Source organism: Passer montanus, unplaced genomic scaffold, assembly GCF_014805655.1.
Source record: "Passer montanus isolate IOZ18808 unplaced genomic scaffold, ASM1480565v1 scaffold3, whole genome shotgun sequence".
Lineage (NCBI taxonomy): Eukaryota > Metazoa > Chordata > Aves > Passeriformes > Passeridae > Passer > Passer montanus.
The window spans coordinates 20,202,485-20,218,543 of record NW_024367707.1 but is presented as its reverse complement, the minus strand read 5'-3'; the positions used below and the strand labels follow the sequence as shown (position 1 = coordinate 20,218,543).

Here is a 16,059-nt window from a genome sequence, read left to right as displayed (position 1 = left end):
GCTAACCATGCTTACTAGGTAAAGCATGTAATATATCATCTGTGTACTAGGTATTGTTCATATGAATAAAACATGCAACATGTGGAATTTATTCTGGCATGTTAATAAACTATCATTACTGATGAGCTTTGCTAAAGTAAACAGAAAGGAAGCTGTGAATATAACCTGTTTATACTTGATAAACATCATTTTAATGTGGAGAAAAAGAAATGGATATTAAAATTTGAAGAGGAACATTTTAAATTTGTTGTTGTTTTAGCCATCTAGAGTATTTGTGGTATTTCCTAGGAAGTATCAGAAGGGTCCAGCATTGCTGGGGAAAACCCAGTGACTGGAACTCTTGTCCAAGTGTTTTGCTCTGTGTAAGCTGAAGAGATGGGTGAGATGCTGGTGCTGACTATTCTCTCTCTGTCTTACTCAGGGTCGCCATGTCAAAACGGGTCAGCTGGCAGCCATCAAAGTCATGGACGTTACTGAGGTGAGTGGAAGAACCTTCTGCGTTATTAGCAACATGTAAAATTTAATAATGAGATGGTATAAGGCTTACATCATATTTCTGTTGAAAGGCACGGTCCTTGTATGTGAATGTTTGCTCTCTGCTTACAGGACCTGACCTCTCCAGTCTATCTGCCTGAGATTTCTGTGTGCTGGGGCGTTTGGCCTCCACAGATTGCATTGTCCAGTCCCAGGGCATATGGGTGCATGTAGCACTCTCTTTTCAGAAATGTCTTAGAAGGGGGGAAAAAGTTCAGATTGCTTGCTTCCCACTTGTTTTCTCTGGAAAGTATCATCTTACTTTTACCAAAAAAGAAGGTGAGGTGGTGTAGAGGACAGTGTTGTCCCTGGTACATCTGCAGCCTACAAAGGGCATATGTTTATTCAAAGGAATGAGTCCCTTGTAGTTCCAAGAAGCCTAAAAGCAGAAACATCTGCAGGAATGATGAGCAGATTGCTAACAGAATTCAGCAATGTAAAGTAGTTATAGTAACTGACCCATGGGGATTTACTGTGGAGCTTTAGATGGGAAAGAGGGAAATTAACCCAGTCAAAGAAATAAAAAATATATGCCTATATTTGAATCCTTGGGCCTCTTGCAGTTTATGCTGTTCAAAAAGCAATCAGTTTAAATTAAGTTTTCAAAACAGATGAAGAAAAGCATGGGCTTCTCCCTGTTACTGTATTTGTGGTATGTAGAATTCCATTCACAAATTAACAGCCTCCAGTTTAAAATCAAATGAGACACTCCCATGTGATATCTGCAAAACTCTTCTGTAGAGAGGTTGTGCCTTTTCAAACTGTCATATTCTTCTGAGCTCCTCAGTCCTACACAGGGGGAATACTTACATTAATGTATGTACATTGTACAGGGCAGGGGGTCTTTGGCCATGATGGTTATAGCAAGCAAAACATCTGCAAGGATATTGCTGCAAAATATTTTAGTTTAGTGTGGGTATAGGTGCAACAAGTAAAAATGGGCTTGGTCACAAGGTCCTGGATGGGTGGTGGGGTGTAATGGGTAAACAGGCAGGAGAGGAGGAAAACAAGAGACGGAGTTAGGTCAACTGATAGGGCTTCAGTCTTATCTCTGAATCTCTAGTGATTGATGGGCAGTGTGACTATTGCTCTCTAACTTCAGCTGTTGTGTCTGCCAGCAGCTAGATATTCCCTTTTTTGTTAGATGGCTTGATAAAGATCAATTTTCAGCTGAAGTTTTCCAAAGGCTGCCTTCATGAGGAGGCAGTGCTTTTTTGCTGCAGTTAACAAGCAGAGAAACCAAAGAAGAATGAAGGTATATTGACACACAGTGAATGTTCTTTGCACAGCAAATGTTTTCATCTGTGCAGCAGTTTTACACAGGGCAGCTTGCTGGACTGTGCATGACAATGGCTTCTTCCATAATACTCAGATTGGCTCTGTTTCACACTCCCTCTGTTTTTAATAGCATGTATTAATTACAAACAGTTGTAACAGAGAGCTTGCACAGAAAAAGGAAGACAGTTGAAAAATGCTGTCTTTACTATGTCTGTAGTATAAGCTAAGCTCATATTGCAGGACTAAGTTTTGGAACTTATTGTAATTTTTGTCTAGTTTTGAAAAGTTGTATATTGGAACTGTCTTTTATCTCACAAGTGCAATGCTTTTAGGGGATGAAGGGTAGTCAGAGGGAGGAGTTTGGAGATGTTAGCTAGCCCCATGCAGCTTAAAAGCATTGTCATTCCTGCCAGTGGAGCTCATGTGTTTTTGCTTCAAAGAAAAGAACTCACAGAGACTAAAAATGTGTAAATTCTTCCAAGTTGTACTAACTCAGTCCACTTTTTTACACCAGGCATGGATGATGCTGTTGCATGTACCATTTTCTCAGGGGCAGATGTGGCTGTAGGATGTTCTTGCCCAGCCTTGCTCGCTGGTTCCTTGCCCGTTTCCCAACACTTGTGCCGGCACAGCTGCCTTGGGGTCAAGCGGTGACCTGGATCAGTGAACAGGCTCTGGTTCCAGTTTTAAAATACTCTTACTCCTCTCCTTCCCCTGGTTATAAATAACCTGTATTGGTTCATTGATTGAGTTCAGCACATGATGTTGCATACTCTGATGTGGTTGCTATGAAGAGGGCGGCATGATACTGGAAAAGATCCACTGCTGGCCATCAGAGAGAAGGGGCAGTAGCTCATACTGGTATTTCTGCTGGAGATAGCCATATCCTCAAGCCATAGCTTCAGTTCCTCAAGGGTTTGTTTCATGAACACCTCCTTTGCTGGCAAACAGTGCAGGTCCATCCTGGTCCTAGCTTGCCACAACTTATGGGGACAGTGGGAGGAGTGAACATGGGAGCAGAAAGGGTAATGATTTCCACCCTTAGCACTGTTCCAAAAGAAATGCTGAGGGAACCACAGCCACAAATTCACCTTCTCCGCCTGCTTTAAGAGCTACAGTTAGATGAGCTGCTAATGGTGATACTGTATCCATGCCCATGGAGAAAGAGGCTTGAGTGGAAACTTTCACAAAACTGAAATTGTGGTTTTCTGATGAGTGGTTGCTTGAAGCTGTAGGTGATTTGTGCCTGTGTGCACGTTTTATTGGCAGTGTTATGCCTTTCTGCTTAAATTCAAGCAGTGCCATGGGGGATATCTGATTATTCTGACTAACCTGAACTGAGAACAGACACAAGACTTCCTTTCTTCTGGGATACCTCTGATCCAGTGCTTGTTTTGCCAAATGCTTAACAAATTAGAAAACCTAATGTATTGGCATGCTCTGTGGGCACACCCCAGATTTTCAGTTTTCAAGGCCATGATTCTGCAATTCACACGTTGCTCAGGATCAGTGAAGTTATGTCAGTTCTGGGCTGTAAAGCTTTGATCATCTGCACAGGAGGGATGTCAAAGTCAGAGTGAAGGCTTTCCTTAAAATGTTTTGGTTGGCATGAGGAAAATGAGGTATTATAACCTCTGACTCGAGGCATTGGAAGAAATATTAGAGCTCTGTAGTGCACATGGCACTGTGGAAGTGCTCTTCATCCTTCTCATCTTTTCTTGTGGTTTTCTCTTTAGATTTTAATTTTGAAAAGAATGGTGGCAAGGATGAGAGAAGAGAGGTGGGCTGAAGCCTATCAGCTTGATCTTTGAATAAATTATGACTAGTTAGTTCTGCTGCCTGAAACACTGGGGGATGTTGATGTGCATAAAACCTCCCTGCATCTTCTACTTTCCTCCTTTCTAAACAAATAAGGAAAATACTTAGAAGACTGGATCTTTACTGATCTTTAGATCTACAGCACTAAAGCAAGCACTAATGGAACTGTAAGACCTAAAGATCCATAGGTATCACTACAGGATGGTGCACAGGTAGGTCTTCTTTTCACTTTCAAACGGCAAAGCTGCAGTGCATGTAGGCTGAAAAAATTTCACTGGACTGTAGAACAAATAAAACCAAAAACCCCACCAGTTTTCATCAATGGAAAGCCGTTCTTATTCTTGTTGCAATGAGCCCAATGGCTGTAAAAGGGGAACAGTGCAAGCTGTCGGCATATGCACGCTTTAAAAATTGTTTTACAAAATCTACATATGTAGGATGAATCTCACGCTGCATGCTTGTTGTGAGGGAGGCATTATATGTAGTCAGTCATTAATCTTTCTATTGTAAGGTCTCTGTTCCTTTTGTGACATGGGTTTGGAGAAGGCAGTGTTCAGTCCATGTTGATCCCTTCCACTCACTGACCATACTGTTAGGTTTCCATGACCATAAGATTGCCATGACTCCCAAGATTTATCAGTCCCTGTTTACTTACAAGAATCTGTTTTCTTGTGAAGCAAACAGCATTTAAAACCTTAGCAAAGCTTACTTGGCAAATCAGCCTGCATCCAAGCTGTTAAACTTGCCTTACACCCTAAAGCTTGACTCTGCTTTAACTGCTTTGGAGCCTTTCCTTGCAGCTGCACGGTTGTTTCCAGGGTCGCTCCTGTGTTCCGCTTCCAGCAATGCTTTTCTCTTTGAAAAGTTTAGTAACTGATTTTGAGGGAAAAACACAATTGCTTCTCTTCTGTTTGTTATAACCCCTGACGCTGCTGCTTCTTCCTCCTACCTCTTCCCACACACACTCTTGGCATCCCTTGGGAAAGTTTTCCGCATGCCTTTTTTAATAGCAGCATTTCTCAGCTCTTGTGCCCAGTGTTTCATGACTTGTTCAATCTAGTCTGTGTAAAATTATGCTAAGTAAACAACTGGATACTGTATCCTGCTGATTTATGAAAGAAGTTGGATTGCTTTTAGTGCTTGCCTGTCTTGCTGTTTCTGTGTGTCCTCTGCAGAAAAATTAACAACCTCAGACCAAAGCCTCCACGCCTGCAGAGAAACGTGGCACATCTCCCATACCTAGACAGGAAAGGTTCCCTGAGTTACTCATTGCCATCTTCCTTACTCTGTTGACTGCTTATTTCTTTTGCAGTAGGAAAGTCGCATTGTTGTGAGTCTGTATCTTATGGCCTACATGGCCATAGGATAAACTACATAAACTACAATCATATGGATAATTTGTCCATTTTCCATAGGACACCGCAAAGCAGTCTGCAGAAAAGCTGCTGTTAAATAAAAATATAGGTTCCTACATAAACTAGCAGACAAAATGAGGGGAAAATGACATAATAAGCCAAACCAAAAGTTTGCACTGTTATGGATGTTCCTTTTTTTCCCCATGAAAACTCAAAGACAATGCATGGATTTTGATCTATTTGAAGGGGGAAAAAATAAAAAAAGTTGATGTCTCACTCTGGAAGATTGGGAAATACAGATCCTTGTGGCCCAGTGCAACAGAACTGGGTCAAGCCATCCTGAAGAAGCTGAATAAGGGCCATCCTTTTAGTGCAGAGATATGAATAATGTGCTTTACCTGGCTTGATCTGGCTTAGTGCAGCTGCCTGATAAAGTACTTGTGTACCAGTCTGTGGCAGTACTTACTGTGAAGTTAGCCAAAGTAAACCTAGAGTCACTAGGGTTACCAAAAGTCTTTGGCCTTCCAGTGTTTCATAGGAATCACTTCTTAATGTGAATTGGGGAAAATGGATAAGTGACCTAAAAATCCAGATGGTTCCATGGCACTCTGCTTGCTTGTCCCCTGAAATGAGAGATTGCTTGCTATTAGTCTGTACAACATTTTGCAGTCTTTGGTTAAACAGTTACCTGGCAAAATAAAGAATTGTTCTGTGGAAAAGAAAAAAAATGGAAAGCTATTTACAATCTTGACAGCCCTGCTGTCCAGTTCTCCTGAAACTGATTAACCTCTGATCTCTTCTTGGGATTAGGTTAAGGGGAAAAAAAAATAGTTGCTGGCAATTATATAATACAGTTCAGAGTCAGAGCTGGACGGAGTGGTTCCTTGAGCTGTAACATCTGGTTTTGGAGGAGGTCAAAAAGAGCTATGATAGTCTTGCAGCCAGTAGGGCAGCCTTTGTTGAACTGCAGAGCATTTGTGTAATTAACTATTTCCTTCTTTAATTGAGATCCCTCACCTTCCTCTGTTTCATGCCCTTGCCCAGCGGCTTGGCACAGTTCTTCCCCCTGCTATTCCACGGACCTGATGCCAGGAGGTTCAGCCCTGGGTGCTGATATCTGTGTGGGACATCAGCAGCTCCATGCTGCCTTTTTTCTGCAGGACTCCTGTTTGGGTCAGGCAGAGGTGTCCTGTCCATCTTCAAGGCAAGGGCAGGGCATAGAGCCTTGCAGGGGTGCCAGACATGTCACAACACCCCTGCCCTTGCGTGGCTGGGAAATTTCTTGAATTGCCAGCTCATAGTTCTAACAGTGTAGAATGACATTTAACTCTAAAAAGCTTGTTGTAGTTACAAGGAGCAGTGACTTTATCTCCCAGCAAGGCAGACACATCTAACACCTGGTTTAAGTCAGAGCTTCAATTTCTGGACTCAACCCAAGAAATTTCCTGGAGCAGTGCTGGCACCAGTTTGGATAAAGGGCAAACTTCCACTCTCTTAATCTCATTATTCAGGGATTAGCAAGATTGTTAGGCTGAAGGAGCTTGTTTGGAAAGGGGAGGATGTCTGGTTTGATACAGTTGCAAGGAGACTGATTAGGGAGCTTCACAGGCAGTTGGAAATCAGGGGAAAAAGCTGTAGCTCTTACCAAGCAGCTTGGGAAATTATACTGCTGGAGAGAGCTGATGTTGAGCACTAAGGCTCTGCATTACTGTGTCCCTGTGAAGAGCAACTTTGCACTGATACTGTGTGAGGGAAAAATTGGCAAAGGAGAGGGAAGAAAATGGATGTAAAACATTCATACATGCTTGTTTCTCTATGCTTATTTCAACATATGTTTTCTCCTTATGCAAGATTTCCACCTGAGAGCGAAGGAAGACAGTTTGCATGCACAGCCTATCTCAGTTGTCCTTGTGGGCCTTACCTCTTTATGTATTTTAACAAGCTTGTTTTGGAAACCCGACTATTTCAAGGCTGAAAGACACAGATATGTTCCTTTTGCCATGAAGATCCTCGAGGGCACCATTGCAGCACCTCTCAACAGTGACAGAGCTTTAGCTGTAAAGGCTTCATGGTGCTCATTTAGCAGGATTCCTGTTGCATGGCTTTTTCAGTTGAGGCTGGGCAGTGGCTTCATGTTTAGAGTTGGTTGTGGAACACAGTGTGAATGAACTGTAAAGAAAGCAGTGGTGCCTCTGCCTTCTCATTTGTATGCTTATGTCCGATGTGCAGGGTTCTTGTCCTGTCTAGCAGAAAATGTTTTACCAGTGCTCTGTAAATGGAAATGTAGTTTATATGACACAACCTGAAGTTACGGCCACATAAAGGGAACTTTGCTGTAGTTTGGAGCATAAAAGAATCTCCTTTGTTGTAGGGAGATGGCTTTAGAATTTTGCCTACCTGGCTTTAAGAGAACCGGGTAATACTTTGCTGTAGCACAGCAGACTGTGCTCAGGATATGCTCCTCAGCTGTGGCACCAAGATCTGTTATTGCTCATCAGTATGTGAGAGCACATGTTTAATATTAGAGCATAATGGAAATAGCTGCAGCTGACTTCTATAGGCAGAAGGGTAGGATTGCATATTAAGATGATTTCTCTGCAAGTCTTGAGCTCTTTGGACAAGTCTGGACTTGTTAAAAAATTTCTTTCCTTTGGTCTGAGGGTGCAGCTGCAGTGACACACTGAGAAAGAAAGAGTAAGTCATCTAGGTGAACTCTTTGACATCTGTTACCATCCTTGGGCACTGTTACCTGTCCAGGGGGGCAGTACTCATGCATTTAAGCTGCAATACTGTGCCTGTTTTTCTTCAGTCATTAGGTTTGCTACCTACAATCATCTGAAGTCCTGCTGTTAGCAGTGACAAAGAGGTCACTAATGACATGTGATTTCATAGGTACACAAATGACTGCTAGCATCAGTCTGTGTCCTGGACTCTGAGCCTTCACCACTGTTAGTATTAATGTGGGTAGCATGCAGATGCTTTCACAGTTGAGATATTTCACCTACAGGTCATACCTGCTCTAACATGAATTTGAGCAATAATAACCTGTGCAAATTCTAGTGATGGAGCATTTCTTCTGAGCTGAAAGTAGTGTTTGTGCAGGTGGCCTCAGTGCAGGTGATTTGCTGCTGCCTTCCCCAGTGCTGAGCTCTGATTGTCTCAGCTGTCTAACGAGGTTCGAGTTCTGATGGGAAACAAATGTTTTGTGTGCAGATAATAGCAAAAAGTACAGGGCTGCATTTTTTATCATTTCTATCAGACACAGCACAGCTCAATTTATCCCCAGTGAGTCAGACATACTGTCTGCTCAAGGATAACAAGGCAACCCTGTCAATACAGTGTTAGAGCATGTGTGCTCTTGCCAGTTTGGGCAGAGTGAAACCAATAAGGATTGTGACAGAGCATTGTGCTTTTATTTTAGCAGGTTTCTAGGCTGAACTCGGGTCTGCTGAATATTCTTCCTGTCTGCATAGGAAACCAGAAGATCCCAGGTCCAATATAAGCTGCTGTCTTTCAGAGATACGCTTTAAAATCTGGCTTGGGCATTAGGATCAAAGTCAGGGGAATTAATTCTCTGTTTATAGTAAAGGGGATATATCTGCTTGAAATGTAATCTCTCTTGACTGTGTTTAATTGTATTTTTATAAACTGCACCTGCCTGTGGGCTCCTCCTGTTTTTGCTGCAGCATTCTATATTTTTATCTTGACTTCCTAAGGAAATGAGGCTTCTTGGTGATACTGAGCATGTCCTGCCTTCTTTTCCACCAAATACCATTTGGATCTGCTGGTTGACTTCAGCCAAGTTTAATGAGGAGGAGAAATTCCGGAGATAAAAAGTCCTGACAAGTCATATGAAAACTGGCAGGCTGCATGAGGAGAAGGGAGGGGCTGAAATTTATAGCGTCTGCTTTGAAAATGGTAGGCAGACCTTAGCCACCTTCCATTATCAGTCAGGTGGCCACTGTTTTGCAGTAAATCATGAGGAGAAAGTAGATCACTTCATTTTCATTTAAGGAAAAAGTTCTGTGCAGTGTAGCATATGGAAACTACTTTCAAGCATTTTTAAATCTCCCCTGGTGCTTTCTTTGGTTTATGAGTCCACAAATGTAGTACTGTACATTTGAGATTATCCTGTGTGATCTCTCTCTCCCCTCCTTTCTTAACATGCCTATGTGTATATATAAAGATAAAACAGCAGTGTTATTCTCCAGCATTTAATGAGTCAAAAATGTTTTTTCTAAGTCCCTCGACAGTGCTTCTTTAGCAAGGCACAGTTTGAATGATTTTGTATGGAATTGTTGGCTAAAATAGAGTCTTAAAGCCCAGCTCCTGAATCTAGAGATTATGGTAGCAAGTGCTAATGCTCAAGGACATGGGAATTCATTGTACTCTTAAGCTGGTTTGTAACCACAATAAACACTGCCCTAGTACCTAAAGTGTTCTGCTTCTCCTGTGCCCAGTCTCTCAAATGTGCAGTGGAAAGCACACAGCTGAGCTGGTGTTGAAAGGGCCTTGAAGATGCTGTGCAAACTAGTTCAGCTGATCAGTGTAGGAGAAGATTCTGTTTGTCTCCAGAGCCCATGTGTCTCAGATCCTTTCCAACAAGGCTCCTGTGTACATACCTCTAGATAGAAAGTAGTCTCTCTGTCAGAAAACAGTAGATAAAGTGCGAAGAACGCTTTAGACAGAAGTGCAAAGGTGTTGTCATTAAATTGCAAAGATTGGTGTTTTAAAATAAGCACATGGTTTAATCTTGCTCTCTTTTATTAAGACCCTGCTTCAAGCATGATTAGAGCAATGGGAGTCTGGCCACAGAGGCATGTATTTTTTTTTTTTTGTTGTGGTGTTTACCTGTTGATTTTTAAAGTCAGGCTTTATTTCTTGAACACTTCATCAGTGTTTCCTTCTGAAAGATGAATCTGTGAGAAGTGAACAAGCTAACTATCAGGTGCTACTGTTCCTGTGTGGACAGCAAGCACGTGAGTGTTGTGTTTTGCCTCACATCCACCAGGTAAAATGGTAGTTTTGTACTTAGCACATCACTGGTGCAAAAGATGGAGGTGGGAGTTCCAATAGCGTGCCCTATTTTGCACCTCATTCTGTAAGATGGTGGGTGCCTCCACAAGTGGTCCTCTCTCTGCCTGGTGGAGGGGCCAGTTCCAGAAGTGAGCTCAGCTTTTGTGTGTTGGTTGGTGTATGAGGTGTTCCTGCAGTGTTTCTCTTCAGTAGGAATATTTTCCACTGTAGCACCTTCTTCTTGAACCAAGTTTTAGTGTTTGATTGTAGATGTGGTAAGAACTAAGTGGAAATCCTAGTGTAAATGCAGCAGTCCACAGACCTTTGGATAGCTTTTACTGTCCTGGCTAAGCACCATGGCTCTGCCTGGAAGAGTAAGAAAGGAGAACATCCATGATCCCTGAAAATAATTTTCTCATATGGAATATTTTACTGAATGGAAATGTAACTGGGCAGAGAGACCAGAGGCAGCAGGGAGAGAGACCATCCTGGTGGCTGCTTGGCTCCCCCTGTGCTAACCTGTGCTGGCTGGGGCTGCAGGACAGGCAGCCCTGAGTCACTGCTGTGGAAATACTCATGCAAAGGCAGCATTATTACAGAAGGTTTTAGTTGTCTCTTGCACATTTTACCTCAGCTCCCTTTCCGCTAGCATAATGATTTTTATAAATGAGGTTGTTGATTTTCATTCTGAATTTGTCTTTCTGCTTCTCTTACTACACTACTTTGCAGCAATTTTTAAAATATGCAGCTTTGCATTGATTATAAAACAATAGAGTTGCACTGGTTTATAGATCAGAGGGGGCTGCATGGTCAAACAAATCTGCACTCAAGTTTGAGTCCTGAGGGGAGATATCTGTTCCTATGTCAGAATTGCTGCTGCTCCCCAATTCTGATTAAAAAGTTTGTGAAATGTACCTAGCCCAGTCTTGATTTGCAACACAAATTTTAAGAGTTGGCGCTGATCATGTAAAAGTGGATGGATCAGCATGTAAATGCAAACTCATTCTCTGTGCCGACAAATGTAAACAAACTATGTGTAAACTCAGGAAAGGATTTCTCCCACTGTCAGGAAAAAAAGGAGGAACAGTTGCATTTTCTGTTTGTAAATGTTCACATGGCATCCTGTTGTGTTAACAGTGCTTCCTCCTGACATAGGTGTCTGTGGTCTCCCCGTTTCTAGGTACTTCTCCCTAGAGATAAGGTTTTACAATACAACAAAGACAATTGGGTGTCTGGATGCTATTGCAGGGACAGCCCTGCCTCTCTTCCCTTCTGAGTTCCCCTTTTCCCCTTACACCAGAATCTATCAGGTCCCATCTTGTGCTCCACTGGCAAGGAAATATACACACACACATATATATATAATAAATATACATATTATATATATATTAGCTTTCTAGTGTTTTTGCCCCCACTAAAGCTGGCCAGGGGATGGGTGAGAGGGGCCAAGCAGGACAGGGAGCAGAAGTGGCAGCTTCTGGGAGCTGGCCTGCAAGCAGCACCTCCACAGGGTTACATTGTGAGGCTGCCTGAGGAGCCCCGAGCCATCCCTTTGCCGTGCAAATCCAGGAGGAAAGCTGTCTGCAATGCCTTTCCAACATCTTGGCTGCATCTTTCTCAGCCACCTACAGTGACCTCTGAGGGACTGTTTGTAGTGCTCCAACCTGCAGATTTAGGAATAAAGAATGGAGTGCAAAGGTCTTCTGCAGGGATTCCCCTACCCTCTGATTCTTTCCACTGTGTAACAGGCTATTTTTAGTCTCTTTGCTTGCCTTAGAAATTACTTCACTTTCTGCTTTGGATGATTTCCATAACATTCCTTGTGATTCTGAATTCCGGTGTTCAGGATAATAGCAGAGCGAAGAATCGCTGTGTGCAAGCTCAGTTCCAGTGGTGGAGCTGGAAGACCTGTGCTGAGGATGTGTGATGCCAGCTGCCTCTGACCTGGTGACCTGTAGGAGGCTGGCTTAGCTGAACTGAATGGTGGATCATGCCCCATGTTTGCAGGCAAAGAGCCTCATTAACCCTGAGTTAAACGGTGCTTTGGTTAGTGAATGGCAAAGGAAAACAACCCTTTAGTGGACTAATCCAGGTAGCAAAGTAGATCTACCTCTGAAAGACATCTGTTTGCTTTAAGTCAAGTCCAGAGTCAAAAGCCCTGCCTGCCCTTGCTGTGTGTGCTTGGATGGTACCATTGCTTATGTGCTGAATTTCACTCATTCTTCCTCTACACAGTAGTTAAATATGCTTTAAATCTGCATGATTTAAATTTTCTGTGTCAATAAAGTGCTCTTAAACTATATAAGGTGTTAGAGCAGGCCTTGCTGTGGGAAACAGTGCTCATCTTAACATTGTTGCATATGATGCATCTAATCATTTGCCACTCTGACATATAAAAAATATCATGGAATCAAAGGATCACCAAAGTTGGAAGAGACCTACAAGATCATCCAGTCCAGCTGCTCACCTGGCACTATCACTGTAACCCCTAAACCACTAACCCACATCACCCAGCGCCAGATCCACACACCTCCAGGGATGGTGATGCCTGACCACCTGAACAGTGACATTTTCTTTTTAATATCTAATCTGACTCTGCCCTGTGACATTTAAGGCCATTTTCTCTGGTCCTCTCAGTGAAGGCACAGCAGAAGAGATCAGCCCCCGCCTCAGTGCATCTCCTTTCAGGCAGCTGTAGAAAGCAATGAGGTCTCCCGAGCTTCCTTATCCCACTCCCTCAGCTGTGTCTCACAGGACATGATTTCTAGACCTTTCACAAGCCTTGTTACCCTTCTCTGGAGACACTTCAGCACCTCAATGTCCTTTTTCTATATTTTATATAGCTAGTTCTGTAATAAGTGAATTTCATACAGCTGGTTGATAAAGCAGGAGAATGCAGTTCAGTGGGTTTGGGCAGCATGTTGCTGTTTCGTAGGAAAGGCCTGCATACTTATAATTCCTGAGACAGTGCTGGATCCAAAGGGGGGGTGAAGACTGACTGCCAGTTAATAGGAAATTTTCTTAGATAAAAATGAAGATGTTTCTTCTGCTGGTTTTCTCTGCAGCTTGATAATGCAGGGGATGAATATATATACTTGTGGGAATTCATATATTCAGGAGCTGTATATTCAGTGGAGAGCAGAAATTGCTATGGGTCAATATAAAAAAAAGTTGGAATTCAGTGTTTAAGATTGGGGGGAAAAAAGACATCTAGTATCAAGCCTATATTCTTATGAATTTTCCACTTTTTTTTCTTTTTTTTTTTTTTTTGGTGAATCTTGATTAATAACCACTCTGGATAGATTGGTTCCTGTTTGGATTAGAGGTCTAATCCATGATTGTTTACAAAAATACCCATATTCATCAGTCTTTGGAGGACAAATGGCTACTCAGGGCATGGATAAACAGTCACAAACCCTCCGCTTAGTGTGGTTCCATGGGCTGTTCTGTGCTCCTCTGGCGTGGCAGATGAGCAGGGATATCTTGTGCAGGTGTTTTTCTGCATTTTCCTCCTGATTGCTCTCCAAGAGAAAAAATGTGTGACTGCTCTGCTTTTGGCCATCACTAGAGGGCTTCAGAGGGAGAAACCTGCTTGTCTCCTATGTGGTGTCAGGAGCCAAATGTTTCTTCTGAAACCTTCTGAGTCTCACAGCATTGTAACAGAGACGTTCTAGTTATGCTAGTCGGAACCTATTGATGTTCAGCAGGTTTTTTGCATCTTTCGTTCAGGAACTTCTTCCATAATTTTTTTTTTCCTTTTTAAGCTTCTCTTTTAATTATCTTTTCAAGATAAATGGTAAAACAGATGTGAGGCGAGTAGGGCTGGTGAGCTGACCTCACTTGAAGGGTTTTGCAGAGCCCTGCACTTCCTTGAAGGGAAGCGACTGCAATGTGCAGTTTGTTGGTGTGCACGGGCAGGTGCCCACTCTCCAGGCCAGCACTGTGGAGAGGTGGCCAAAACTGGGTTGTCACTGTTGGATGTACACCCTGTGGTGGTTCCCCAGGAAGAGTGTCTGCTCACGAGCTAGAGGCCTGAGGGAATAAGGGATGTATTGTATGAAAGGGACAACCTTTAGCTGGGTGTCTTGCTTTGAAGAGGCTTGCCAGCAAGTTGGAGAGCTGCCCTCAGCTAAGCCTGCTTTCAGGAAGTTTTATAGGTCATGAAATCCAGCAATGTCCTTTTCTTTCCATAGTGCCCTGCCTTTATATGCAGCGGCACACATGGACTGCCCTCATCCTTCGTGCTTTGGATCAGTGGCTCAGCCTTAGCCCAGGAAGAGTTGTGAGTGCCTCCAATTTCTGTGTGGTGTGGGAACACTGAAGCACATAATGGCTGCGATTCAAAGACAAATGCTAGCTCTTTGCTACTGATCACTTTGGCAGAAAGCCCCAGATGCTCAGAGACTACAGATGGAGCTGTTTTGGGGAGAGTTTTTTTATTAAAGAAGATAAAAATGCACCCAAAACTTTAGAATTTTCTATTATTATTATTATCAGTGGTGGTAGTACTAATATTACGTTTTTCTATCTTCACAATAGCCTCCCTGTTCTTCCTTTCCTTATTCTGCACCCCTTGAACTTCACTTGTCAATTCATGCCATCCAGAGCACAGCTGAAAGCTTTTTGTAGCTGTGCATCATTTTTTAGTAAACCAGCAGAGACAAGCTTAACCAATTTAACCATCAGCTTCTGTGAAACTTTTCTTTTTGAGTGGGCTTTGGGATTTCTGCATGTACCTTGTGAAGGGACTAGGCTGCAGGACACTGCAGGAGAGGAGCCTTCAGCCATGACGGGCTTTGTTCAGATACCTTAGTCTGGCAGAAGCTGACCTCTGCAACACATGGTCTTTCACTTAGCTGCCTCCAACTATTGGAGAAGTCTGATTTGCTGTGTGTGGGATTTCTGCCGCTTCCATGCTGTTTGGTAATGTTTCCAAACCAAGCAGCAGATCCTTGTCTTGGTCATGGAGCTGGAGCTGGCAGGGTTGCTGCAGCTGTCCCTTTGTGCATGACTTCATTGCCACACAGCTCTGCTCAGAGCAAATCCGGTGCCTTGAACCTTAGCCTCCTGAATTTTGAAGCTCTCCAAACAATCTAGGTTTCGTCTTTTGGATGTAAATGCCTTCCCTGTCTCCCCCACGCATTTTGGCTGGGCTAATTGCTCTTAGTTTGGTTTCAAATCAAGTGTGATTAAGGGAAGATTTCTTCAGACTGCCACTTAATCATGTTACCAGACTAGCATAGTAAAAAGTTGTAATATCTATTGGGGTGAATACCCTGAGCGCAGAATTACAGGCCCTTTCCTGCTCATGAGTCATCTTCCCCTGAGACTCTGTAGTGATAGCATTGCTTTTATTTTAACAGAAAAATCCCCGAGCAGGCGACCAGTTATTTATCTGAACAAGAAAGACCATGTTTCTTGGTTTTTGCTGGTCTTTTAAAAATTTTTTTTAACTCCAAACTTTTGTATATATCCTTAAGGAAGGCACTGCTTCCAGTGTGGTTCCCATGCAGATGTTGGCTGGGCAGACTTGGGGCCATAGGATGTGGTGGCTGCTGCAGGCTGGGGAAACCAAACCAATACATTTTCTGAGGGAGATCAGATTCTATTATGTATTGGGGGATTTCAGTAAAACATGTTATGCCTGCTTTTATTTTCCAGTAGGGTTGCTGAGTTTCACTTTTTACAGGTGCTTGTGCTACAGGAGTGGGTTTCTGCCTGTCTGAACTGCCTGCTTGAGAAAAGAGCCTCCAGGGCAGCTCACAGCAGGCTCATAACACACACACACACACAGAGCCTTTCTATGTCACTTGTCTCTCTGAGCACGTGTGGTGCCCAGTGAGTAGAATAACTAAGCGAGCCCCTGACCACAGGCCTGAGGAAGCGATGATGCCCATCCCTGCTCAGGGAGGGTTGCAGCCGCCTGGATGGAATGGTGGATGTGCTTCCAGCTCTTTATAGACTATTGCAGGGCATTTTCTTTCTGGGTGAGAAGGCCTGGCCTCTCCGCTTTCTCTTACAGGCTTTGTGGTCAATGTAGGGCCTGCCACAGGACAGT

At 43.1% G+C, this 16,059-nt stretch overlaps 1 protein-coding gene across 1 annotated transcript in view; it reads left to right on the top strand.

The window, feature by feature from the left end:
* Nucleotides 1-16,059, top strand: part of MAP4K4 (mitogen-activated protein kinase kinase kinase kinase 4) — a 162,052-nt gene that overhangs the window by 78,028 nt on the left and 67,965 nt on the right. The window contains exon 3 of the mRNA XM_039714422.1: nucleotides 422-478. Within this exon, the coding sequence (XP_039570356.1) occupies nucleotides 422-478 (57 nt within the window). The remainder of the gene's footprint in view (nucleotides 1-421; nucleotides 479-16,059) is intronic.